Below are 27,975 nucleotides of genomic sequence, written 5' to 3'. Positions count from 1 at the left end.
TTATAAAATCTTCCATTTAAAATAGATACAAAATGTGTCATGAGATTGCCATTAATCCTGAGTTAACTCTGCTTTGAGATTAAAAAACTGCCATCTATTAATCAAAACTGCTATTCATTTCCTTACAGCATAAACTCAAGGCCCAGATGTTTTGACCAGTCAACACCAGTTAAAGGACACCTAAAACAAACATGTTAATATCATGACTTGGGCGTTCAAGTTTTGCCATTCAAACTAGCAGAGAATACTTTTCAGGATGGAACATGAAAACACAGATCAAAGAGACGTTGATCAAAGGCAAAAGCCAGAGTGTATCTGGTGTTTTGAGGTGGACTGATGAGGTTGTGGTGGAGTGTTGGGTGATGAGTCGGGAACAGAAACTAACCAGAAACTCTGCCTGCAAGAACCTTGAGTAATGCAAAGTTACATCCTGAAATGACGATTTCCAGGTAAAGAAGTGCCACCAAAGTTTCCCCGGAGCACCCACCTTTAAAAGACATTCAAACCAGTCATAAACTCACAAACCACACATGATTGAACTGCAATGTTTTACTTTGTTTTCCACACCGAAACTGTGAAGACGATCCAGCGATCATCAAATTTTAAGTGACACACATCACAAAAATGGCACCAAAGACGAACAAGTTGACTGGACGGACACAAAGTAAGAGAAGAGAAGCGTACGAGTGATCAGCGGTGAGCTTCAGAAATCTCCACAGCTTCTGTCAGGTCTGCGTTTTCTACCAGTATTTTACTCCCGACAGACGAAGAAGAAAGTGCGTTGGACCGGCCAGACTAGTTCTAGAGTCCAAACGAGGAAACTAGCGGCTCAGGTAACGATGCTTCACATTTACAAGTAACAAACCTCTAAAGCAACAGAAGCCATTTTCACAAGAGTTACTTTGCAATGACGAGTAGAAACAGCAGTTAGTATGTACAGTACATCTGATATTCACCAAGATCCAGCGGCGACTCTGTCGGAAGTCCGTCCAATCGGTTTGAACCTCAAGGCCACAATAAGGAAAGGTTCACGCCAATAAACATTCACCAATTTCTCCGGGAAGTGAACAGACAGGACCACGAAAGGAAACTTTCCAATTCACCTTTCTGAGCCCAACAACTAAACTGGACAGTTTAGGATATCAATCCTATTCAAAGATTGAGAATTATTCATAACCTACTGTGAAAAATCATGTCTTTGGGAAGCCTGTGGTTTTGGCATCTAATGTAGCAAGGATGAAAATGCATTTTCCATATGACTGACGAATAAGTGAATAACTGTCGAGAGTTCTTTTACAGCGGGACTCCATTGGACGGCCAAAAATGAGGTTGAAATAAAGTTATGAAACCACTAACAGTGAGACAAATCTCAAGCATCACAAGAGTTTTAACAAAATGCAGAGACCACAACTTTAATATTGCGGACAGGCGATCCTAAAGATTCAATGGAACCTTTGAATGTGTCACCAGGAATCTAGTCAGAGACTTAGCTGCGAGCTGGGACATGTACAATCCCATCATCACCACGTCTTGAATTGAATGTTGTTGGGGATGTGAAAAACACTTGATATATTAAGTTTAAAAATAAAACTACTTCAAACAAACCTAATGAAAAAGACTCACCTATTTCGAACCGCTCTTCCAACATAAAAGTACCATTTTAAAAGATACCGCAGAGGTATTACTGCCATTTCTTAATATTCGAGTTGAACACGTTTTCAAATTCAGTAAACCAGAGTCTCATCACTTATAAAACAGAGGATGTCTGATATAAAACTTGATTGAAAGAAACAATCTACCATAAAACAGCCATTCATACGTCGAATGAACTTAAAAAGAAAATAATTTGTTGACGTCCTGTGTGTCCTGGTCAGTGAGAGAGTTTTGTATAAAGTCGCCGCTTCCCCTTTGACTAGTACGTCGTGTACAAATGAAGACAAAACTGTTGTTGGCTTTATACGCTGCACAAGTACTGATGGCCTGAGGCACCAGCAAACTGGGGCCTCTGTGATCTGGACCAATTGTGACGTTTGAGCCACATGTTTAAGATTGTAGGGCCATCAAGGGTTAAATCAAGGCGTTGCTTGCTCTCAAGTGTTGAGGCATGTTCACTGAAGATATGAGGACTTCTGACATTATTTCCAGCCAAAACTTATCTACTACACACTGTGATGGATTCAGGTGCCAATGGGGGCCCAAAGATTTTCCTCCCAACAGCAGATACGCTCCAAACAAATAAGACCAGGAGACATTACTATGATTTTGGTGTAGAGCGGCTGTAACCATCAATGTGCCCTTACTTCCAAACAAAACTGGTTGAGACTACTTCTTCTTACGGAGTCAACTTCATTGGTCCCTGTGTAACTCATGAAGTGTTTTAGTCTGTTTAAAAAAAAAAATCATGATTTTTCATGGTATGGCCACGCTGAGTTACATAATGTCTTAAATAAACATGCATGTTTCTCTGTGTTATTTAGCAACTCTAAAACACAAAAACGTTTTGCAAGCAAAACCAAAAACGAAATGTTGGTAGTGGAATTTATGCAGTCTCCTGCCACCAGGGGGAGACCATTCCAACTGTGATCTAATTGTCTTGTCACATGAATAACACACCAGTAACAGCAGAAACAAACATCCGGTTGTGTTGGGGAGAAGACGGCTGTGAATATCAGTCCTCAGCATGAAACCTCTCCTCAGTCTCTACAAAGGTCAGGGTGGCTGTGGTCAAACCTGGACAACGTCCGTCATGTTAGCGTCCAGTCGGAAGCAGCGGGTCAGCTGCTCCAAGGCCTCAGTGCAAATACAGACGACAACAACCGTCCTCCAGGTGCGAGCGGCCACGTCCCTCCTCGCGGCAGGTGGTCCCTGGTTTGTGCAGATTCAGCCAACATTCAGGCGTTCGGAGGTTCTCGATTTGACCGAGCAGCGATGATTCAGGACTTATATTAACAACACTGACGATGCCACGGATTAAGACGTTAGTCAAACACGCGATAGTTTTGTGCTCATGTTGGGTCCAACCTTCAGTCAGCACGTGGTACGTAATGATATTGTGCAAGTCCGACGTCCGGCCACGTCCACGCCGAGTCCTGACCCGCAGCGTGAAGGTGACCGACAAGCTTAACTCCACGGAAAGACCTGTCAGCTGCTCCTGAGATGAACAAAAGCGAAAAATGGAAGGAGATCCGCTGACTCATGGTGACGTCTGAACTGATGAAGTGTAAACATCTGGTCACAGGAGGGCGCTCATCGACCCCAGCATCACTCATCAGTCAAGGGCAGGTGGCGGGGGGATGGGGGGGGATGCTGCTCAGTCCTCTCCTTAAGGCATAACACGCTCTGTTGGACATGTTTTTGGGGAAAATGGCATCAATTTAGCTTCTTTGCCACTTTTGATGATGAGTCATCTGCAGAGAGTAGAGACGCCTGATGCACTACAGGGAGTGTGCCACCTGGAAGAGGGAGAACTCTGGTCACAAATCTTCCACCAAAAAAGTCAAGAAATACCATTGAAAAGACTCCATTCAGTAGTAACGTTATCGCAAACACAGCAATGTCACTCGTAAACAGTGGAGTGTGGATTCCAGCTGACTGTGAGCGCACCTCATCTTTTCGGACACGTTAGCTGCCATTATGTTTTGCTAGCATTTTCGTAGATGACGTCAGAGGTGATGGACTGCTGCTTCTTCTTCTGCCACATCAGCAGGACGCACTGATGGATGAACACGTACTGCTCCTGGAAGAAGACAGCGGGGTTAGCATGAGGGGAATACTGAGTCTGTCCTCCGACTGTGTTGGAGCGGCACATTGACTGATGCCTACAAACATCCCATAATCACTACAGAAGCTCAGAGCAGTAACTCTACACGCACTATTGACAGACAAATGTATGCGGGAAGATGAAGACCTCTCCAGACGGTAAATGTTTAGCCCACTTCATCATTGCCACGATACACCGTACATTCTGGGTTGAATAAAAGTGAAGCTGCACTCAAGTGACTTCCAGCTGAATTCATCACCAACCTCAGTCTGGACCATGGACAGCCGGTGCGAGCGCATCTCCGACACCATGCCCAGAATGTCGGCGAACTCGTGTTCTCTGATGTGCTGCATCAGCCGATCGAGAGCGATGAAGGTGCCCGTCCTGCCGACCCCAGCGCTGCACACAAGAAGAGCCTCAGCATGTGATGTCAGGTCACCAGGCTGCAGTCAGGCCACGCCTCCTCACCTGCAGTGCACGATGATGGGGTCTTTGGTCCGGTTGGCCTGCTGCCGGACAATGAGGACAAACTGCAGGATGCTCTCGATGGCATTGACCGTGGGAACGCCGTGATCTGGCCAGGAGGTGTAGTTCAGGTGGAGGACGTCCTGACTCTCATCGGCCTACAGGGGGCGACACGCGTGCTTGTGTTGGTTTTAAAAAGGTGGACGCAGCTATTGATGCAACTCATCCTGACCAAACGTTAGCATGTTAGGTGGTTTCACACATGACAGCGAAACATCTCGGAGTGGATGGAGAACTCACATAGCCCAGTCTGAACTTCCGGATGGTCCACTCCGGAGACTCCGTCTCCGACAGCATCTCCACGCTGATCTCTCCGTACATGACCGGCTCATCGGTGAACGGCCAGTAGTGATCACACTTGACCTGCCAGCAGACAAACACACATAGCTGAGACGAACACAAACTTCTTTTCTCCAGAACCCAAAGCTGCCTCCAACTCACCCGGCGCCGCTCGTTGCACTGCGTCAGCATGACGATGATGGGCGATTTCTGCTGCAGCACCATTTTCCAGAAGTCGTTCCGGGTCTCTGGCAGTGGACCTTGAGTAGCAATGTATTCCTTTGCATGCTTGTAACCCTGAACACAACCAGGGAGGAAAGACAAGTGACTACAAGAGACAGATGCTTCCACTGTCTTCTGAAGGCCTTTTCATCAATATTCAGCAGTTCATTGAATTGCTTTATTCATCTTTTGTAACATATATTTTTACCTTTTGATGATGAAATTCCAAACATACGCTTATGTACACACATTCACAATAGTAAAATTTAGAGTTTTCAGTACAAGTTTGGATTGTGGGGGTAAGCCCACAATGAAAGATGCACAATTGTCTCCAGCAGGATATAAACATTGGATTTTCCTCCGATGCTGCAGCACTCAGCACACATTCAGAATTGCTCTCAGCCATCATTTTCTGATCCTATAGTTCAGTACGGATCTAATGGACACATGAATGTCGAATAAATCATAGTACAGTTGTAGTATTACAGTTTCCCCATTGACCTCTGGAATTCATTTTTTTTACGCTCCAAACCTCAAAAGAGCCTCAAGAGGTGAAGCATCTAAAAAAGGAGAGCGGTCAGTTGAATCCACGTTAAATTACTGAGAGGAAGTGAAAACTTTGGGAGAGTGACTCACGGGTATGTAATTTGCATTCACGTAGTCAGAGCCCTCGTCGTTGTGCATGGAGATCAGTTTCACCCGGCTGAAGTCGTCTGCAGGAAGAGGCGACAGAAAATCTGTTAGCTGAAAGGATGTAAGAAAATCAATCTCTCTCCGCACAGCCATGGGGGAAGGTTGCACCAGCGTTACCTTGTTCTGTATGAAAATAAATGTCAGAGGAAATGGACTCGAGCGGTTTGAACTGTTCTAAGACCTCAGGTCTGCGGTGACTCACAAGGTAGGATGTTGGTGTAGCGATTCTTGGGTCTGTTGACTGGCAGGTCTGCGGCATCATGAGAAAGGTCCAGTCCGACACTCTTCAGCTCCTGGGAAATAGTGCACTGCGATTAAACCTCACACCGCTAATGAAACACACATCTAACTGTTCACATTTTTAAACAAGTTCACCCAAAATGTTTGCAGTACTCTATGCTCACACTGAAGAATAACAATAAACACCACGACCCCCTCAAATTTACATCAGCCTTCATATCTGACAGCAACAGCATGTGACTTCCAACATCCTCTGCAGAGGTTGTGTTGCGTTTTGTTTATTAATAAGTAGAGTTGAATCAAAGACAACATTTAGGATGTTTTCTTTTTAAAAATAATGTTATTGCTCAGGCTTGCTGAGTCATCCAGGTTTCTCAGTGCCTTTTCAAATGTCCTACATAAGCGCCATGAAAGGATTTTTGGCCAATGAAAAAAAAAGATTCTAGTCCACCATCTATTACATTTCGAACATGTCAGTGTCCCGTCCAATTGCCTGCACCAGACACATTCTGAGGAGACGCCTGGATGAACACGCCCTTTCATTTGTGAATAATACAATTTGTGTCTGATCTTTTGTCCAAGCAGCAGATGCCTTGATGATGGAACTGACTGGGCAGTAAATGCACTGACACCAGAAAGCAGGTGTTAGGATTTAGTTTTGTCATTTTGAAACATTAAAATGTTCCTGCCACAAAGTTACATTCGAAAAAAGCAACTTGAAGTCGGGTGACATCAGTCCTTAACCTTTGCATAATGGAAAACGATGTGATGGGGGCAGAAGGGAGCCGTTTCACTGAAAACCTTCAAAAGGCTTCTCTATCATGAAGCCAAACTCCCGCAGTAAACTGTGTTCTTTGCATAAAGTCATACAGAGAGGAACAGGTCTCTGAAGTTCTGATCTGCAGTGAGCTACGATAGTGTCAAGTGTGGACTAGTGACTTTTTAAAAGAGGGTTTAAAGGGAAGTTCATTTGAGAAGTGGTTTTGAGAGATTAATAATGAAGCATTTTTTTTATAAATTCTAAGATGCGATGCAAATCACCTCAGTATATGGACAGATGATTTATCTCCTGTAGCCACACTGGTGTTGATGAACATCATAGTGGTTGGTTATCAACAGCTGAGGGTTTCAAAGAACCACACTTGTCATCAGTGGCGATATAAACCACAAAGTCTTTGTTCCAGCCACCAAGTCAGTTCGCCACCTGTCATTTCAATCTTCCACACCAAATCAGCTCCACCATCAAATTTCCTGCGATGTTTTTTTCGCTGCCCAGGGCTTCTGATATTTTCCCACAAAGCTCAATATAACAAAACTGTTTGTCTGCTTCAGAGATCCAGACGTGGTCAGATGTGAGACTATATGTAATGAGACAAGATGGTGTTGCCTCCGGTGAAAAGGATTTATGACTTTAATTTTACACTTTGCTTGACTCGTACACATTGAGCTGAAGAGCAACACTGAAACATTAATGTGGCACTCCTCCATGATGAGACGGATAGTCTGTGCCAAAGCTTCACATATCTACACATAAAACTATGTTTGAGATGTGGACAATTGCCAGACGGCTCATGAGTACAGTTTGTATAACAGTGTAAGTGAACTACGCTTTAAACATCAAAAGCTGTGTTGTGAGGGGACAGTAAATTTACACTGTAACACAAGCTCTACACTGGCCGCTTTACATGGTACCAAAGCGTCAGTTCTTTGGTATTGCATCATGAAAAGATATGATTAAATACTTGCTTAGATATGAGGGGTGCACTCACTTTTGTGACCCTGTCACAATTACATTCACTGCACAGCGGCAAGTCAGCACTCAATGACACCATATTACAGTTAATGTGTGACATATTAAAGTGCCTGTCCAAACAAAGCACTGAACTTTCCTGTTTCCTGTGAGGCACAAAAACTATTTAAGTGACTCCTGCCCAAACTTGTACAAGTAATGACATCGATGGATTTAAAAATGGCTAATGGTGTGACCTCTGCCTTCTTTACTTAATGTCAGCAATGAAACAAAATCTAGATTATGGAGGCCGGATCCGTGTTTGTTACTTTGGCGAGATACTGTAAATATAAACATAAATACACACATGCAACATCTTTTTCTTACCTCAAATTGCAACGAGAACTTGTAGGCAGAGTCTTTGCTCATTTCCTTGAAGTAGGAGTCAAAATCATCCAGCTGCACTGGACTGCAACAACATAAATGTCAACAAGATTTTAGAACATTTTAAAAAAGATACAGTAAAAAAAAAAAAAAAATCTCACTCAGAGAGAGCAGCAAACTTTTTTGACTCAAAAGACACTTGCAAATTCTAACATCCTAAAGCACAGGCACACGCCACCCTGCAGTTGAGTGATGTTACCTTGTTAGCTTCCGCTTCTTTAAAGCCGTCTTGCTCCTACAAATACAAACAAGTCAGTGCTTCATGACAAGTGTACAGATTTAACAGGAGGCCATTGAAAATCATTGTTTAACAGAATGATACGTTATGGTTCTGTACTAGGTGTTGAAGTACTGAAAATTGCTATAAATTGCAATTTAATTTCTGAATGCAAAGCGTGTTCACTTCTAAATGTCAATATAAAATGCCAAAAGTGTAAAGACAAATAATTTCAATATATAAGTCAACAATATCTAATAAATCATTGCAATAGTTTAATAGTTTATAGTTAATATACTGTGTTTTTCTGAAACACTCACAAAAAAGCAATATTGCGAAGTCATTTATAAGGAAAATACAGGTGGGCTTTAAGTTATGTTCTTAATAAAGCCAATTCTGTGCATAAACGGCAACATCTATACATTTATCATTAAGTTAGACATTCTTAATATCTTACAGCAAATAAAAACACTCTAATCTAATCTAAAAAAAAAAACACAAAAAAGAAAGGATTCATTTTTTCTACAGTACACAGGCCTAGTTTGGAAAATCCTAAAACAACAATCAAAATAACAGAATAATTTCATGCTCAACCCAGAGTTGTTGTGAAACATGCAACAATTTTGCATTGACTTCATTCCTCATGCTCTACTTCCTGGAAGTCAACCCCAATCAAATCTAACTTTACCGCACCACGTGCTTCTATGTAAAATTTGGAGCGTCATAAGTGAACGTCTTAGTCGACAAGCTACTTCATGCAGTGCAGATCCGGTTAGCAACATGCTACATCAACTTTTGTTAGTGGAGGAGTTTGATCACCACAGACACAGTCACTTTTGCTTCAGAAGCTCATTCACGTGCAACTGTTTAAGAGAGGAAAGGAAAAGTCTGGAGCTTTCATGCTTCTTGTTCGTGTCATCGACACGTTGACATACTCTTATAACACGACAGACAATGAAGTAAGAATTAAGGTTCATGAGCAACAAATTGGGATTTTTGCATCTATGATTCAATTGAAAATAACTCAGGGTGGGACACCAGAATGATGAGATTTAAGTCGATTTAAGAATATTAAACACCAGGGTGGAAGTGCTTTAGTGGTGAGCAAACTCTTAGCTACATGAAGTGCACAGTTTAAACTCTGCATCCGTCTGCACACCTCCACCATGGTGGGTTTGGTATAATGTATAATGTGGTGCACTGAAGAATATTCCCAATGAATTTAATATTTGCGTCAATTCATTATTTTTGTCTGTAAACAATGAATATCCTTATAGAGTCCCAGCCCTACAATACATGATATTTAATACCGCAATGCTAATGCAACAGTCTAGGTTTTCGATGTGTCTGTTTTAAGTGATTGAAGCCATAAATCTCAGTTTTAAGTTGTCGCAATGTGAAATATTAGTTTGTCATCAGGTGTCTTGATCTACAGTACGTCTCACTGTGACGACTGTTCCACCTGTTTACAGCTCCAGAGCATGCAAAGAAAACAAATAAACCTTGACGTCCACACATCATTTCTTTAGGTGACACTGAAATGTAGTGGCAGACCGCAAAAACACCAGACTTTTCCTTCAGAGACTGGTCACCGGCTGGTCAGACCTGTGGCTGTGGTGGGAACGTGCCTTCATTGCTTACTTACCACGGATTAATATAAAAAGCCAAAAGATAGTCAGTCCAAAGGCAGGATGGCAGAAGGGTGAGGAAGGCAAAGAGGCTTCTTCGCCTGAAGGGTTCAAATAAACACAAATACAGAGAACAGCAGGGGGCGACATTAGTAAATAGGCACATTAGTGCTGAACACACAGTTAATGCGTCATGCAGCCGCTCACAAAGCGTCCGCTGTCTCCGGGGACAACAGGCGCCTGTTGGCCGCAGCACGTCAATGATCACTCTGTTCAACGACCTCCAGCCGAGCCTGTGACATCACTGCGTCATCGCGCAGTTCACTGTTACAGGACGGCGTCGTGTCTAACACTCCTCACTTTGTCACCAGGTCACACAGCGGCTTCTGGAACAAGCCGACTCACGGATCATCCTCAGTAAAATGGTTTTTTTTCACATTGAGGAGAAATTTACAATTGTGGAAAATCTTTTTTTTTTAATAATACAGTTACAGACTCAATTGAAATCATTGAAAGGAACAATTATTCCTGTCAGTGGTCTGTCCAGTATGAATCCTCTCCATCACAGCACACTACACCACAGAGCAGCAGAAGCAGAGCCACGAGCCCACGACACTGATGATGTCAAATACAACAGCAGATGAAGACAGAATCTGCCTTAACTGACCGTCTTTCAGCTCTTATATTAATCACACAGCGTGTCTTGAGGTGTTTTTTCTTTCTCTCTCTCTCAACAGATACCAAAACAACATAATCTGAGATTATTCCTCAGCTTCCATCAGTAACAAACACCATTTAGCTGCTCAAAAACGCCCCACCACCGTCATCCTGGTCAGAGCAGAGTGCTTAAAGAATTTTAAATCTGATGAGCAAAGAGCATCATGTTAAAAACCCCACACCCCCACCCACCCTCCCAGGTCACTAATCTGCCTCTGATTTTAGGCAACACTCGGCTGACACAATGTGGAGCGCTTTAATAAGACTTAGAGAATCAGAGAGCAGGATCCTACCAGTTGTAGGGAAGCTTCCCGTCTCTTTCAAATGAGGCGAAGTTGACAAAGGTCTCAGCACCGCACTCTCTGGAACACACACACACGCGTTAGGGGAAGTTACAGATCTTTGATGAGTAGGCAGAAAAACACAGCGCCACGCAGGAAAAGAATGTTAGAAACGTTAATTGAGATTACTTTAAGAAGGATTTAGTGTGAAAGTAAAGGGCAAACATGAGGTCTTCCTTCTTTCTTTTTTTTTAAACCCCAAACTTTTCTGTACCTGCTCATCTGTAAGTGCTTCTTGCGAAGGACCAGTAGAAACAAAACCAGCAGGCTGATGAGCAGAATGCTGAGGATGGCGAGAGCAGAGATGGCTGCCACACTTGGGTTCATCTCTTTAGCTGTACACAAACCATTAAACACCCAGTCACTTAAAAAGGCTTCAAATTCTGGACAATCACATTCATTTAAATGCACATTAGAACACAGTAGAAGTGTATCTGAGCCTGTTAAAGATGTCAGCTTAAATGACCAGTTCCATCATTGTTGTTAGTTCAGTAAAAGAAATTTCAGTGCAACAATTTTAAAGATACAGAAATAATACAATTGTTATTTTGAATATATTATATTATTATTATTATTGGGGCAATCGGATGAGGTACCTTGCTAATGTATTCCGCTGCTCATTTTCACCAGCACTTATCTAAGTGAAATACATACTAGTTTATGGATGAATAGATATTCAGCTAATATCTGGGAATGTTGAATAATTAATAGGTAAAATCATGACTCAGAATGAAAAAAACTGAAGCCGACTGTGTTACTTTGGCAGTAAAACGGATTAAAGTTACACTAAAAGTAGCTATTTTACTCATGTCTAAAATCACCCTCTTTCTTGTATTTGTTGTCCAGCCAGTTTCAGTCACAAACACATGTTTACAAAACCAACCAACCAAGACTTTTAAACTCCGAGCTTAAAGTCCATTTCACTTCCCCAAAGTTTACATGCGAGCACTGGATTCAAGTTTTTTCTTGAACTCTTTTTCTGCTTGCACCCGACAGACACACACTCAGGCATCTCTCCACCTACCAACAGTTGTGATGGTAATGTGCGCTGGTTTGCTGGCAGTGCTGTAGCTGTAGCTGGTGACAGTACAATTGTAGGACGAGGCAGGCGTCAGGCCGGAAATGGTCGCCACATGTGAGTTTGATATTTGAGGCTCCGGCGGCTGAAGAGAAATGGGGCGGAGAAAATTGACCAAGACAACAAAAAAGGCAATCCTCCCAAAACTGTAATTTACAGCATGAAAACATGAAAGGTACCAGTGCATCCTTACACGTCTTAGAACTGACTTGAATTCCCTATGGATATTGTCTTATTAATTAACAGCACAACTCACTTTAGCTCACGAAAAATTTATATGGACTTCAACACCCAAAGAGCAGGCTGTTACCTTCAGCTCCTTGTTTGCTCGCGTGGCCTTGCAGATGATCTGGTAGTGGTCGACTACGCCCACCTCGTTCCACAGCAGAGTCACAGATGAGTGTGTGGCGTTGATGGCGTACAAAGATCGTGGAGGAGCCGGTTCTGAAGCACAGAGAAAAACCATCAGAATGGAAGCATGCACTGTGACTGAAGCATGTCGAAATGTAACTGTCGTTTCCTGCCGAGAAGAAAATGCACCAAAGAGGAAGTGAAAAATATTAACTTTCAGATTCAGTTTTGGGCTCTGCATGAACTGTCGAAATGACAGGCTGATGGTGATTCCTCTTTTTTTTCACCACTAGTTGAGTAGTGAATGAGCGATGTGATTGTGAAATGGTAGCTGAGTTAGGCGTGGACAGCATGGATGTGAGAGGGAAGTTAGCTAATAGTGGAAATACTCATCTGGATCCAGTGTTTTGTTTTCTGAAATGACTTTCTTCCTACCTAGTTTAATGATGTTTGGCATGGAGGTGTTCCTGCTGCGCTCGGTGCAAGCCGTCACCGTCAGGTTGTAGATATCTCCTGGTGGCAGTGGAAGACTCGCCCGCATCATGTTACGTGTCACCTAACAAAACATAGAATGATGATTCACTCAGCCTTTTGAAACAACTTAAACTTGTTTCTCAGCACTGGAAATCACTGCTCACTGGAGATAGCTATAGTAGGTCTTTATACACGAGCGACACAGTATAGCATTTAGTATCAACAATAACACTAAGTTATAATCAACCGCCATAGCAAGTTCAGATTCTCATGTACAAGCCTCCATTTGAACAGCCATCCAGACTGAACCCCTCTGAATCATAAACTTCTAATCGTGTAGGAGACAATATTCAATTGGCTATAACCTGCAGTAGCCAAGCAGCTATGTCGTTTACTTTGAAACACGCTAGTAACAAAATTTAAACCCCCCGGTGGCAACCACCTGAGAACCTCAATGGTGGGTATTTGGGAACTCCATTACAACCACCTGAACCACAATGGTAACCAGGGCAACCGCCTTCAAACAGCTCTCTCATTCTCACCATGTACAGTGACTCTATAGCAAACATCGGGCCCACAAAGATCTTTTATGGGGCTTGTGAAACATCACAACCGACTATTTGGGGGAAAAAGTCATGCCCATTGTCCAATATGTGCCATTTAAACCTCCACAAGTGTCATTCAAATAGCCATAAATCCCACTTTGGTATATTCCCAAACTCCTGAAGGTGCTACAGGATTGTTTTATTTTAAGCGTGTATTTATTTGGAGACTGGCTTCCTCGTCTAAATTAAATGTTGGGTGGTAACAAAGCCATTTAGCATCTGACAGATGGTAACCCACTCAGCTGCTCCAGGGTGTTTAGCAAAATTGCTGCATAATACAACTAGAAACTGCCAAAGTGTAAGTAATTTTGGAATCGAAATCTCATCGAGGCGTCAGCATCACCTGCATCTCAACTCAGTTAATTAGCTGCCGATGGTCCATCTGCGGTGTGTAATCGGCCACTTTGAGGTAAGGGAGAGCTGAGGCTCAGCCGCAGAGACAGGAGCTCTTTTGGCTGCCAGTAATTGGACGGTTGAATGGAGCCGAGCAGGAAAAATCAATACTTCTGCTCAAGACATTTCATTGTGAAAAAAGCACAGAGAAGGAGACAGCAATCGCCGTATTCTTTACATTTCTCTTGCTAAAGTGGGAAAGCTTAATCCGGACCTGGAGACATTCGATGGCTCACACCTGTCTAAACTCATTTATCCTGAAAATACCAGTTATTTTCAATACCGACCACATAGAAAACAAATAGGTGGCAACAAAGTGACTCACGTCTACTGAGAAGCTTTTCTCAGCCGATTTCTTCCCGACAGCGACCACCTGCCAGTGCAGGATCCTGGAGTGGGAAAGGTCAATGAAGAGCTCCCCGTAAGTCCAGCGTAAGAACAGAACCCCGTGAGAATAATCCACTGAGGAGATGTGAGGAGCCTCTGGCGCTGAAGGACAAAGTAATTAAATACTTTAATGGCACATCGTGGTCGAATAAAAGGTGAGCGCTCAGTGTTTAAGGTCATTTTAAATTAGCATTTGTTTTAACAATAGGTACAAGTTCATTGGTTGAGTCAAGTGTAGTCATTTTGTTGTGAAATGCAAAACACAGGTGTCAAACTCAAGTAATGGACTAAACCATTAGACACATTCTTTGCCAGGAAGTAAGACAACGTGAGTTCAGTCTCTCTCTTAATATTAAGATTGCTTCACCGTACAATAAACAACATACATTTCCTCTATGACACACAAGCATTCTGAACAAATACACAACTGTCCCTTCCATCTGCATCAGTTTTTCAAGTTTCCATAATAATTCTTGACACACATTACATCCTGTCGAACTGCAAAACAGTTATCTCGATATGACGTGGTGTCAACACGCATTGGAAGTTATCTGGATTTTGGCAGATTTTTAAAAGCTATTGAATCTGATCTGCTCTTGAAGGCCACATAAAATGACAAGGCGGGCCAGATCTGGGACCAGGGCCTTGAGTTTTACAAGTGATATGAGGTAACATTGGTGGTGACATTCAAAATAAATATCAAATTATTAAGAATAGAATATAATTGTGATGCTTCCATACCTGTGACAAAACTGGCAGTGGAGCTGTCACAACAGCTCAGAGGTGGGTCACCCCAAGTTACCATGGAAACACGAAAGTTGTAGTACCACGCTGGCAGAAGGTCGGTCACCCGCTGGAAGAATTAACCGTGAGCATATTTAGACACTGAAGTGTGCGACACCAGACCGTTAACTTTTAGTGGCAGTGTGTTTACCACTGAGGCGATGACAGAGGCCGTGGCTGCAATCTCATAATAGGTGGTCCACTCTGAAGACAACGTGACAGGGTTGAAGAAGAAGGTCTGGAGGACGTACTTGCGGAAGGCCACGTGATATGGCCGCTGCCAGCTCAGGATCACGGCGGTCGGGCTCAGCGGATAGACATTGAGCTCACTAACACCGGTGGGCTCTGACAAGTGACAGACAGGAGATTATTACATTTTGTCTAGTGATCAACATGCTTCGTGTTAGAAAGGGCAAATCGTAACATTGTAAATTTGAATATTAGACTACCGATGTCAATGATGACAGGCTCTGAGGGTGGGCTTATCAGCGGACCATTGGTGTGGTAGACTACGACCCGGTACTGAGCACCTGGGGTCAGATTCGTAATGATGTCACTTGTTGAGTTTTCCTGTGGACAGAAAGTGGTGTGATTGCAGTCAGACAGTCAACAAATCTATAATATCAGAACCCAAAGTCTGCTGCAATACCTCGCTGCAGTAGTTGGTCTCCATCCTCTGGCTCAGGCTCGGCTTCAGACAGGTGGTTGACACTACTGACACCACGCTCCCGTTGTGGTTCTCTGAGGACGGAGCCCAGGACACGGCAGCCGTGCTGGAATCCAACAGCCTGACGCTAACAGCCTTTGGACGCAGACGCAGCTCATCCAGCAGCTCACCAGTCGGACCTGAGACAGAATCCGAAGAGAAAGGTGTTATGAAGGTGTCTGAGGTCGCATCCTGTGGTCTGACCGGCCAACGTACTGAGGAAGAAGGTGAAACCAGTGTCTGCAGCACTTTCTCGTGCGTCGCAATCTCCAGATGAGCTGAGGGTCGTGACTTGGACCTTGTATGTCCCTGGCTCCGTCAACTCGGTGAAGAATTCATGAGTGTTTTCATCCACTGTTGCTGTTTCAGTCAAGTTACCTGGTGGGTTTGCACAAATCAGACATTAAAATCTCTCTCTCTCTACCTATACCTGCCTCCAGCTGACATCCATCAGTCTTCCTTTGAGAATGAGAGCTTTAGGTGTATTTTCACTCACCGTCTCTGTGAATGTAGACATTAAAGCCATCATAGTTGGTAGGGGGTTTCGGAGGGAGCCATCGTAACTCCAACAATATTGGTGGGAGCTTAGTGGGAAGAACAGCCGCCTCGGGTGGGAGGACCATAGCAGACCCCGGCTCATTGGAGTCTTCATATTCTGGAACTTCAGCATTCACAAACCCATCGTCCTTGTCAGCCGTGGGAGACTCTGTGGGCTCCAGCCAGTAGTTCTGAGGGTCAGTGGTCACCAGGGCGTTCATGTCGACTGCGGTGGCCGTCTCATTGCTTGTCAGCGTGAAAAGAGGTTGAGACGTCGTCTGCTCAGGCGAATTTTCTTCATTCTCCTCGTCAGGCTGTTCGACTTCTCGTGCCCAGCGCGCTGACCGCTGCTTTCCTTCAGGAGCAACGCTGCCTGGGGTTTCGCCTGTTGACCCTCTCTGGCTCAGGTCAACAATTTTATGGGTAATGTTGAGGGGAGGGTAGGGCACTGATGGGAAATCCAGGAGGACAATTGTCAGGATAGACAACATTGACTATTTTTTTGCCTTGGTAACCTCATTTTCATTTTTCTGGATTCAGACAATAATTTTCATTTTGGTGCATCCCTAGAATTAAGGCAATATTGAGCCTCCAACACTGAACAATGAAAAGACAATTTCACAAATTAGACTTGCGTTTCCTGTAGAGGGAACACCAGCTATGAACAGTTAGCAGGCGATTTCGACACTCCCTAAGAATTGGACCTGGATCAATACCACAGCTTTGAAACATAAAATCCGATCAGATTATTTAAAACACTGCGTTACAAATGCCTTTTATGACACTTGGTTGACTAAAAACGCTGAAAAGTTCTGTTTCTTGTTTTAAAGCTTGACTCAACAACTGTTGTTTGTGAAGCTGTGGCGGCCTGCTGGATGTGATTCCATGGCATTAATAATGCAGCGACCGCTGCTTCACGGCTTCTTGCCTGCTGGTCACATTAATGACCTGACTTTTAGAGGCTGCAGCGACTCAGGTCAAGTCTAAAAATATTGACAAAAACAACCTGCCACAGTGCTGTCAGAAATAATGACTTTGTTTAAACAAATAGAAGACAATGAAACATGATAGAATTTCCTACATTAAAGACGCACGTAAGCGTGTCGTTACCTGTGCGGTGATGGAGGGGCGTGTGTGTGACATCACTAACAGCCATCATGGCATTCTGGTAAATGGTGGCCTCGGAGACCAGCTGGAATGTAATGTCACGGTAGCAGAAGCCCGGCAACCAGTGTTTAAACACTGTCTTCCCCCGGAAGAAATCTACACCAACACACAAACATTTCTTTACAATCTACTGCCAAATATGAGCGACAAAAACAGTAGGTTACACTAGTTAAACATACACAGATTGGGTATTTTGTGACAAATGCGTAAAGCCAAAACATGTGCAAACAGAAAGATTCCAGACCTTTGTAGAGCATGGAGCGTCGCTCTCGCCCCTCAGTGTAGCTGATGTTGACCCGACTGAACACGTTCCCGGCCGGTGCCTCCAGGTCAAAGACCACGCCAGTCTCGGGAGAGTCGCTATAGTCTGAGATGTGAGCAGTGCTGACAGGAAGCGGTCCTATGGAGGAGCAGGATTCAAGATAAGCCACAAGTGAGTTTGAACAGCCAGTATCTGGATCCGGTTGCTTACTGGTGAGGACAGACACAGTCTTGACGGGTCTGGACCATAACAGCCCCTGTCGGAGCAGCAGCCCCACGCTGTAACTAAGGCCATGGAATGAAGTGTTGAACAGCAGAGGCTGGCTGGCGTTCACGAACTGGACCACATTGGGTCGAGGTTCCCCTGAGATTTGGGCAGCGTACGACGAGACGTTCTCCCGGAGGTCTGAACTCTCAAGGGACACCTCTATTAAACCTTCGTTGTTCAGTCTCACCTGGAACGCCTCAGACACCTGCAAGACAGAAGTTACATGACACGTTGTTGAGGAGTCGTATGGAAGAATTTACACAGATCTTAATTAAATATACTGTGGTCCATTGAGAAATTACCAGCAGATTTTAAAGGAGAAATAATATTTGAGAATAGAAAACTGGACAACAAAAGAAACACGGAGACAGCGCATACCTCTATTAGAGTGTTTTTCAAGCCTTTTTAAGCCACAGCACACTTTGTTCATTAAAAAAATTCCCAAGGCTCACCACCAAAGGAACCTCAGCCAAAGCAATTGTGCTTAGTCGAAAGTCCTTTTTAATTTGTGAAAAATTGTAGCAACTGACACTTGGCTATTTTGGCAAGCAAGTATATATATATATATATATATATATATATATATATATATATATATATATATATATATATTTTTTTTTTTTTTTTTTTTTTTTTTTTTAATTTAATTTTTTTTTTTAAATAACTTTCAATTATATGACAGTCTCACATGTATTTCTGAGACTAACTCACCTGCCTAAGTTTTTGGTCAGTGTTAGTCCTCAAGGAAAAAGAAAAATCTGACAATTTAGGTCACTATTTCCAGACAAATTAGGCGAGACTTATTCATTTCAATCTCTCACACCGCGGCACACCAGTTGAAAAACCCTGCTTATTTTACACCACACAATGGCATCAATAAAACAACTTCCATGATTCCAGAATATGAACCTAAACTAACTCCAAGAGGTGCCAATTGTTTCAGGTCATATTTTACATAGTGAGGCATCAATAACCCAAACGTACAACCTAATACCAGTAAAAGTCCGTTTTACATTATAAGGGATGTCTTTCAACAAAAGGTGCATTCACTAATCTAGGAAAAAAAGTCAGGATTTCTTTGTAGTCCTCTGATAAGCAGAAACGTGGTCGACAGGAGATTAATGTGTTGCCGTTGTCGTATCAACACGATGACACGCATGAATCAGCTTTATATGACACACGAACACAGCAGCAGCAGCAGCAGCAGGATGATGGACTAGAAGATAATCCAGCGCCATATTCTGACCCACATAATTAATCTGGTATCATAACTTCCACAGAATTAGAAAATACAATCACACCAAAATAAAAACAGAATGTCCTCAAGAAAGATTAGTTTAGGCCCACACTCATTTTACTCCTGGACTCAAGTTAATGTGCTAAATTAGGCAGTTAAGGATAAATCATACAGCGATGACCCATTTGTCAAACTAGGAGCAAAATGACAAAATAAACATCAGAACTATTAGGGGAACAACAAAGTGATTATTATATATAACACGCTCAATAAAACCTTTAGCTCCAGTGTTTTTGTGACACAAGACATTCAAATCAATTAAAGTGGACTTACAACTCATGAGTCAGCAAAATGACAGAAAAACAGAAACTAATGGAGTAATTGATTCCGAACAAAGTCTTTGGCCAGGAAGATGTAGACTGTTTGTTACATGGACTGCACCAATATGCGTTTAATCCTGCATGTAAGCGTTCTGTTTTGACAGAGTCAGCTTCTTTGGAAGGTCGTGGATTAAAATGACACTTTTTACAAGCCACAGATGAGAAATTAATGTATCTTGGTATGAGTGATAATATGAAATGCAATGTTTTCTGCAGAAAATCTGTTCGTCAAGGCGGTGGCCTTGTGTTCGTATCGTCACAGACTGAGTTGCATCAGTTTTATTTTGGGGTAAACTGTGGCTGTGTGAGATGCCACGGTGAGAGCATGACAGCCTGCCTGCACGCTCCAAGATGTTTGTATCTCCGTCTCAGCTAACAAAGAGGTGCCACACAAGTGAATGCAGTCAAGGCAGGGAGCATTATTTGGGCTGGGCAGCTGCCTTAGCAATCTAACTCTGCGAGAAACACTGTAAATCAAAATAAATTGTGTGACCAATTCCCTTTAATACAGTCATGAATTTACAAACACTGTTAAACTCGGGGCTCTTTCCTATTTCTGCAGCAACAACAGCCACTACTGACAAAGACTGCAGTGTAATATCACGTCTTCCCAAAAATTAATAACAAGTGTAAATAACAAGCTATGCTCTGTGTCAACAATGACACGCTACAAATTTCAATTAATTTCGATTTCACACAACCTTGCCTTTCACAAGCTGTCAGCAAGTATTGGCTCACGCGTTCTGACAGTTGTAGGATGAATCAGTAGAGAATAATACATTGCTCATTTCCAACCTTAACTCAAAACTGGGATCCAGCATTGATCTTGCCTTTTGAACAACCTGATTCAATAAATTCAGTCTTTATACCTAACAGACCCCAAAAATACGTTGTTGTAAGACAGGTGGACACCACTTTTTGATATTGAAGTTTGACATTCATCGGCTTTCATGTTTGTTCAGCCTAGTTTCCTTATTTAGCCTCTGCAAGATGACGCACAGGAGCTAGCTTAATATGCTTCGTGTGACTTTAAATGCTCCATAAACACCTACAAGAAGTATGAACGCGCTTCGGAAAATTGCCAGAGAAGAACGTCATCAGCCTTTACTCATCACACAACACTCATCCTAGCAGCCGGGATAAGGAAGAAGATGATGAGGATGATGACGAAGACAAGATCCATCCAGATTCATGGCCTCTCTCTGGTCACCATAGCAACAGAGATGAAAGGAGACACACATTTAGGCTCACCGAAGGGAGATGCTCATGATTCTGTCTGATTCCAGGATTACCATGGACACGGTGAGTAGGGAGTCTACAGGCCACTGGCAGCGGCACTGAATGTTAATGTGCTAATGTACGGCACACAGACATAGACAGACAAACAACCGCTCCGACCTGAAGCTTGGAACAAGCGCGCACTATTACACAGTGAGAGCAAATTGAGGTTTAACATAAATATTTTAATTATAGAACCATTAGTCCAGCTATGCGATCCAGACTCATCGACTGCTTTATCAAGAACTTGGCAAGGTTACCGGAGAAAATCCCAGCAGATATTGGGCACGAGGTCGAATTTCACTTCTACTCTAATGGATCATTAATTCCCAATTGATGCACGTTTTTGGCTGTGCAACTCCAAACAATCCAACATCACACTGTACAAATGTCTTAATTTGCCAACAGTTAAACCCATTCTGTCTGCATAAACAGTCTGTCGTGTAAATTCAGTATATCATTTAATAGTCACATGACTGCTACGCCTCTTTACAGAATTGGCATTCGGTGGACAAAGCACCCAAAATGCTTACAGCACACACAGTGACCACGCCACCTTGCTCCCTGGGATCAGTTCACTTATTCTTTTTCACCGGTTCACTCTCCATGACACAAGGCTGACAAAGCTTCAGTACACATCTTCAGGCCGGCCTAGTCGAAAACAGTTTTGTAGTCTAGACAAGGGAGGGGAAATCAGTGTTGTTTCACTGCGTCATACACTGGCACGGCTGGGAGGGGTCATGCCTTTCACATAATGATCTGCTATTGTTATTTCATCATTTATAAATAATAAATAAAAATATATAGAGAAATGTTCCACATTAATTACTACACATCAATATTCACAGACACATACACAAAAAATTAAATTAATATGATAAAAAAGTGAGGTAAATATCAGCTGGACAAAAATATAAAAGAAATAATATTTTCACCATTAGATTTTAATAATCAACATAATGCTTGGCACCAGGAATCATGACATCTCAATAGTGGTGATAACATAAAGATATATGTATGTACGTATACTGATTAACTGGGAAAAAAGATAATTGCTATAGGAATTGGCCAAACAATATGGTAAGAACAGAAGACAAGATGGTGCCTGAGACAGAAGAACACACAAGGAAAAACAACAAGGAGACGCGTCACAGCAGCAGTCGGGGCATAGTGTTAGGAGCCTGTGGTAACCGCTGGCAGCACATTGGAGCAGCCAAGCGTATGGTGCCTGAACTCAAGTTTCTGTATTGTGGTGAAGAAGGCTAAACCCTATAAAATCAACACAACAGTTGTTCAGCTCAGTGTGTGTGCAGGGTGCCCATGGTTGCAGGAACGCTTGCCACAAGCAGCCAATTTTGAAGTGACATGCAGGCATCCAGCTTTGAAGTGAGCAAACCAAAAACACAATTTGTCAAACCAAGTCTGAGGTTTCCTCAAACAGGCTGTAAACACTATTGACATTTTTTATCACCAAGATTAGACATTCATGAAATTGATGCGCAGAAAAAAATATTCAACCCAAAAATGCAATCTGTGATTTTTGTTCTGGTGACATTCTTTGAGGCCGAGAGGCGCAAGATGTTCCAGCGTGCCACCAAAATCAATAAAGGAAGCATGTGACCCCATGAATGAGCAGCTAATGGGGGAGTCAGGTCAAGTTGCCCTGTGGCAGCTGCCAACATTATCATGCAAACCAGTTTTTGTTTCACTCCGTGGATAATAGTGTGGGCAGGAGAGGGAGGAGGGCTGATGGACACTTGACGGCTCCAACTAGGGCGATGCTGTCCATTAGACTATGAATGGAACCCACAAGTTTTCTGTCCGGTTTAAAAGCCCCATGACGGCACAATTCTCACTTTTCTTCCCAAGGTTTGGTGTTCGCTGAGTGATGGGCTGACTGCTCTAGATGATGGACAGTTGCTAACACTTAATGAGAAATCCATTTGGGCAACAAATAAATCATGAAAAAGAGCAATAATCTCTTATTAAACTTGCATGTTCTAATCCAGATTATTCTCCACAGTCACTAGCCAACTACTAAACTACTGACCTTCGATTTGAAAACAAACTTTTTTTGAAACTATTCATGATTATAAACTAACATAGGAACATCATGCAAGACCAATAGCTATAAAAATGTACAATAGATATCATTGTACAATACTATAATAGATAGTATTCTTTTAAAGCAAACTCTATAATTTAAAATTTATATAATGATCATTATTTTCCAGCACAGATTGAACAACATAACATTACTTTTACACCACATCCATCCTGTATGTAGTCATCATAAGAGGATAAAAGCTTCATTACAAAAACAACAGACGGATCCACTGCTCTTCTGCAGCTTTGAAATGACGCTTTAAAGGTACACATTAACAATACTGCCTACAGAACTATCAAATAATCAAAACACAAATACAATGTGACACAGCGTTTTCTTAAGATTTTATCCAAACAGTCACTGTGACAAACATGAGACACTGCTTCTGAGGTGTCATCTTTGCAGGACGCACTCAGTATAGTGAAACAACTCTTCGCAGTGTCAGGCAGTAACACGCAATTACAGTTCATCTCTGTGGGCTGAGGTTGAGCCACTATAAAAATAATGTTTATGTCTGGGATTTTTACTCATGTCACAGCCATGGACAAAAGTCGTGCTGCTGGAATTAGATACACAGATTTTCCTTTCTGAAACAACTACGACTGGCAAGCGCAATGTGAAATGTAATGCAATGATAACAGTGCTAACAGAGTTAAAGTGATCATTGTAAATCATAAAGATGAGCTGGGTCAAGATTTCATCTTCACACATGCTAAATTGCATCAGCATAAAGTAAATTCCAATTTTCTATAAAACAAACAAACACAACATCTGTGTCAATAAAGGATTTCCTGCACGGATTATCAACACGCTTGCCTCCTGCTGCTATTGTTTTACAGTGGTGTTTGGATTATCACTAGCGGGCTAATCTCCATATGTGAAAGTGCACAAATAATCTCCATTTTCAATCAATGTGGTCGGGTGAGTCAACAGCCGGGGATAGAGCCTGTTAAATTTAATCAAAGCCGGCGAACACGTTGGCTGAACCAAAGAGCCGCTTTGGAATTTAATACAAAGAAGAAAGTGGCAGAGAAGCTATTTTAGCATTAACATCTGCTCATTTTAGCCATATACTGCTAATCTGAATCCTTCAGTACGAAAATAACTAGCAATTGAACAACATAAGAACAACCTCAGCTTCCACTACACTTACAGTCATGAAACAACCATGTCGTAAAACAGGGTAAATGTACTTTCATTACAGTCAGTTTCGTAGTCAAATGTGATGAGCAATGTGTAAACAAGTTTGAATGAACATTGTCAAAACTGGCTGATTAAATAACCATCTTTGCATAATGTTTTAACAAATGCATGAGGCGATACAGAGCTGTTTTCTCAACAATGATCTCAACCAAAGCTATTGCTGATAGGTTTCTAAAAATAGGATAACATATAAGTAATATATGATAACAGCAATATTACATATATATTACATATATCAATATTGGATAACAGAAAGAATGTGTCTAGATTTGAGTAAACACAAATCTGCATTCGTCAGACATATAACGGTGCCAATAACAACATCTGAATGATTTTTGTAGATTCAAATCGAAATCGCAACGTGATAGAATGAGATTTCCGAGTCGCAAAGGCTGGGATTTAAAAAACAAAAGCGCATGGCAGAGCTGAAGAGAGCTTGGCGAGACCGCATGCCCCATGGGTTGGAAGTTTGGGGGTGGGGTGCCCTTCAACACTGTGATCAGGTTTGGGTTCATGCTTTTTATTATGTGCAGCAGAAAACACATCTAAAGAAAGAAAAAAAGCAGAACGCATCGATTGCAAAAATTGGGACAACTCAAGTAAAATGTAATGAAAGAAATTACAGTATGTATCGGTTATCCTGGTCTTGCACGGGCATCGAGTAAATCCGTCCTCACTGTGCTATTGTCAGTCATGGACCATGAACCATGGTTGACAGCGGCAGCCCGAACATATTTTCGGGGCCGGATTCATTCACAAGGTTATTCATTTATGGACATAAATGTCTCGTGTGTATGGCTTTAACTTTGCCAGTAGTATCTCGTGCCATTCCTACTTCATTTTTAAGTTGATTTCACTGTTTTTTTTACTTAGCTCTACTTGTAAAGATTTAGCTTATCTTCTGTCAACATACAGGACTATTTATGAAGTCAGCATAGGATATATAGATATTGTGGCATTAGATGGAATGGAGTTTTTTATTATTTAGTAAGTGGAAATAAAAAAATTGTAAAACCGAAATAAATTACTCTCAAAGCAAACAGACTGCAATATAAATATATTTTGGTCTAAATTATCAGAATAAATGCAACAAATGTAACTTTGTTAGTCTCTGTGAACGACATCATTGATCGCTCTGCCAGTCGCTAAAGGATCCGGTTTGGAAGGACTGGCCTTTCTGAAGAATAATCCATTCCATAGGAAAATGGGGAGCATCAGAACTCGACTGTGATCTGGTTTCAGTAGCTCTGAACTGATTTCATGGCTGGACTTGGCAGTGCTCTTCTCTGGTTGGAGCACAAACTGAGTCTGTCCTCTAGGACTTGTATCTCGATGCCAGACAAAGACGTCCATGGATTTGGAAGAGGCAAGGAGCCAGGGGCTCTCGAGCATCTTTAGCTCTGCAGCCATGGATTAATTCTCAATATTCCAATATTGGAAAACTATATACATGTGAACTATTCTTGACAATGAATAAGAACAAATGTTACAGTGTTCGTGAATCATTGTGAACTTGACAGAACTTCTGTTCTTGTTTTTGTTTTGTCGAGAGCCTGAAACCTAGGCGTCTTTTCTTGGTCATCTTGAATGAACAATGTCCAGAAACCCATTAGATGACAGAAAGTGAGAGCTTGAAGTGTGTGCGCACGTGTACAGAAAGCCTGCATTTGTCACAGTATTGGTCACAGGCTCCATGGTGTATAGCAGAAAAGACTGTTGATGGTAAGTTCTTAAACGTGTCAAATTGAAGTAAATGCTGTGCATAAAACCACAGTGAGGACAACTTAACTACTGAGCTCCACAATGTATTCAAGAGAATTTATACACACTTTTAGTGTTATTATTCTGTGTGTTTTATTTTTATTTTAAAGGATACCAACCCAAAAAAAGTCTGAAGATTTTGAAGCAGACGTTAAAGCTTTTCAATAAAGGCGCACACTTATCTACCACCACAATACAGTTAAATGAACATCATGAACAGACAGCATGTAACCTACAGTATTGTTTGCAGGCATTATGCTAATTCTCTCATTATCACAAGACTCTGTTCCAGTGTAACAAGGTTTTTCTGCCACATATAGATGGAGCCGCCAGCAGCCTGAGAACATTAATGACTTCACCAGCTGGAAATAAGATCCTTATCACACTAATTACCGCGAAAACCACCAACAGCAGCAGTAAACTAAACACTTGTTTCATTGTTCACGCAGTTTGCTAAGAAGCGCAGCAGAAGCAGTTCACATGTCTGGAGCAAGTGTTCTTGTATCTTTGTGTTTCATAGCAAAGCAAACTTCTTACGCATATACAGTGGGGGGAAAACTGTTCTGGACACCCGTAACATTTCAAAGCTTCCAAAAGTGTGGCTGCACTGTACAGACAAACAAAAACAAATGGCATTTTTTGGTTTATTGTTAACAAAAAACAAATGTGTTCAAAACTGAACAAATAAATTCAATCTAATAATATTTAGTAGTCCCGCACACAGTAGAACACATAGGGTGACGGGAAACTGTACATACAAAGAGGTCAGGACTGTTGTGACGAATTTCGCCATCAAACCACTGACACAACTTGTAAACAAAACACAATGCCTCAGGAAGAAAAGTAAGGCTTGTGCCATACTGGGGCTTTTAAACGTGTTGGTTCCATTCACAGATGGTAACAACGGTAATACTAAAGACACTAGACTTGTCTTGACTGACTGATACAACTGGGTACGGTGCTCACTCTCGGAGTACGGCAGACACTTCTCAACGCAAGGACACATGGGAAGACTGGAGACTGTCTGGCTAAGTGATGCCCTTCTGATCCCCCGTGACACCAGCAGGACGCCTTGCTCAGAGCTTGCTAACCCATCCAGGGAAAGAAAGGTCAGGAACCCCTTGGAGAAAGGTCACATGTAAATGGTTGTAAATAAAACCAGACTGAACTACTTTGGCAACATCAGAATGCTGTATACCACAGAGGTGACATCAGCATACTTGCGTGTCATATACAGTGCAATATAGTGATGAAGAGCTTGGAGCAAATATTGACTAAATGGGGGCGGGGGTTAATAGCAGGGGGCAGTGAGACGAATAATTCCAGCAGAGATTCCAAATCAGATCTCACCTGAGCAGATTTCTACCATCAGCACCACCGTGTGTGTGTGTGTGTGTGTCAGTGATGCTGACAGACTTGCAGGAATCACTGAGCAGCAGCCGACTGACCCACTTTTCCTAGCAAGACGCGAAATGCTGCTGCCGCCGCGGAAAAGCGAGATGCGGTGCCACAACGTGTTCATCTCCCACTTCCACGGACAAACACACGCTTAGAGCGGTTCAGACAACACATTTCGTCTGCTCTGTTTCCACCAAACAAAGCCGTTCCCGTTCCACATGACAGCGGGGGGGAAAGACACCGCAAAGGGATTAAAACGGGCTTCTTACCGGAACAAAGGAGACCAGGTGGGCGGCCAGGAGAAGCTGCAGCAGCGCCGGGATCAGCATGCTGTCTCTCGTTCCAACGGTCCTCTCAGGCTCCTCTCGGTCTGCGGCGCATCCAAACAATGGCGGTCCTCTGCTGCATCGGAACGCGAAGCTCCGCGCACAATCCGTCAGTGAAGCCTTACAGCCTCAGCTGCTCCTCGTCATCCTGCTTCGCTTCAACCGACGCTCGAGCCGGAAACACGGTGATCCAGAGGAATCAGGTGGAACTCCGGCGTCCATGCCGCGGCCTGCAGACAGGCAGGAGGTCGGTGTCGGTCAGCGGGATGAGAGACTGCTGCTGCTGCGCGGCGTCGCCCCGCCCTGCTGCCCGGAGACACATCCCCCCTCCTCCCCCTCAGCACTCCTCCCTTCATGCCCCCCCCCTTCTTCTTCACCTCAGATCTCCCCGACAGTGTCCTGACTGTGTTTATCTTCCACTCCTCTCCACGGGACCCTCCTTTTCTTCTGCCCAACTTTTGTCCTCCACGTCTTCCCCAA

General features: G+C 42.7%; 1 protein-coding gene across 3 annotated transcripts; it reads right to left on the bottom strand.

The window, feature by feature from the left end:
• Positions 1-119: 119 nt before the first annotated feature.
• Positions 120-27,762, bottom strand: ptpro (protein tyrosine phosphatase receptor type O). 3 transcript variants are annotated; one of them, XM_053861660.1, is made up of 27 exons: positions 27,439-27,762; positions 17,749-18,010; positions 17,521-17,676; positions 17,220-17,372; positions 16,069-16,557; positions 15,789-15,950; positions 15,516-15,712; positions 15,316-15,436; positions 15,018-15,211; positions 14,825-14,936; positions 14,022-14,185; positions 12,660-12,780; positions 12,184-12,317; positions 11,820-11,958; positions 11,010-11,130; positions 10,748-10,816; positions 9,755-9,838; positions 8,092-8,127; positions 7,836-7,917; positions 5,682-5,772; positions 5,423-5,499; positions 4,727-4,861; positions 4,526-4,648; positions 4,229-4,383; positions 4,024-4,159; positions 3,604-3,736; positions 120-3,452 (listed from the first exon to the last, which is right to left on the bottom strand). In XM_053861660.1, exons 1-26 carry the CDS (start codon positions 27,496-27,498, stop codon positions 3,632-3,634), a joined length of 3,678 nt encoding a protein of 1,225 aa, XP_053717635.1. In that variant the 5' UTR covers positions 27,499-27,762; the 3' UTR covers positions 120-3,452; positions 3,604-3,631. The 3 variants fall into 3 exon arrangements, with proteins under 3 accessions (XP_053717635.1, XP_053717636.1, XP_053717637.1); XM_053861661.1 differs by lacking the exon at positions 9,755-9,838; XM_053861662.1 differs by lacking the exons at positions 9,755-9,838; positions 10,748-10,816.
• Between the last annotated feature and the right edge of the window lie 213 nt (positions 27,763-27,975).

Source organism: Synchiropus splendidus, chromosome 4, assembly GCF_027744825.2.
Source record: "Synchiropus splendidus isolate RoL2022-P1 chromosome 4, RoL_Sspl_1.0, whole genome shotgun sequence".
Lineage (NCBI taxonomy): Eukaryota > Metazoa > Chordata > Actinopteri > Syngnathiformes > Callionymidae > Synchiropus > Synchiropus splendidus.
This window is presented reverse-complemented; position numbering and strand designations above follow the sequence as displayed.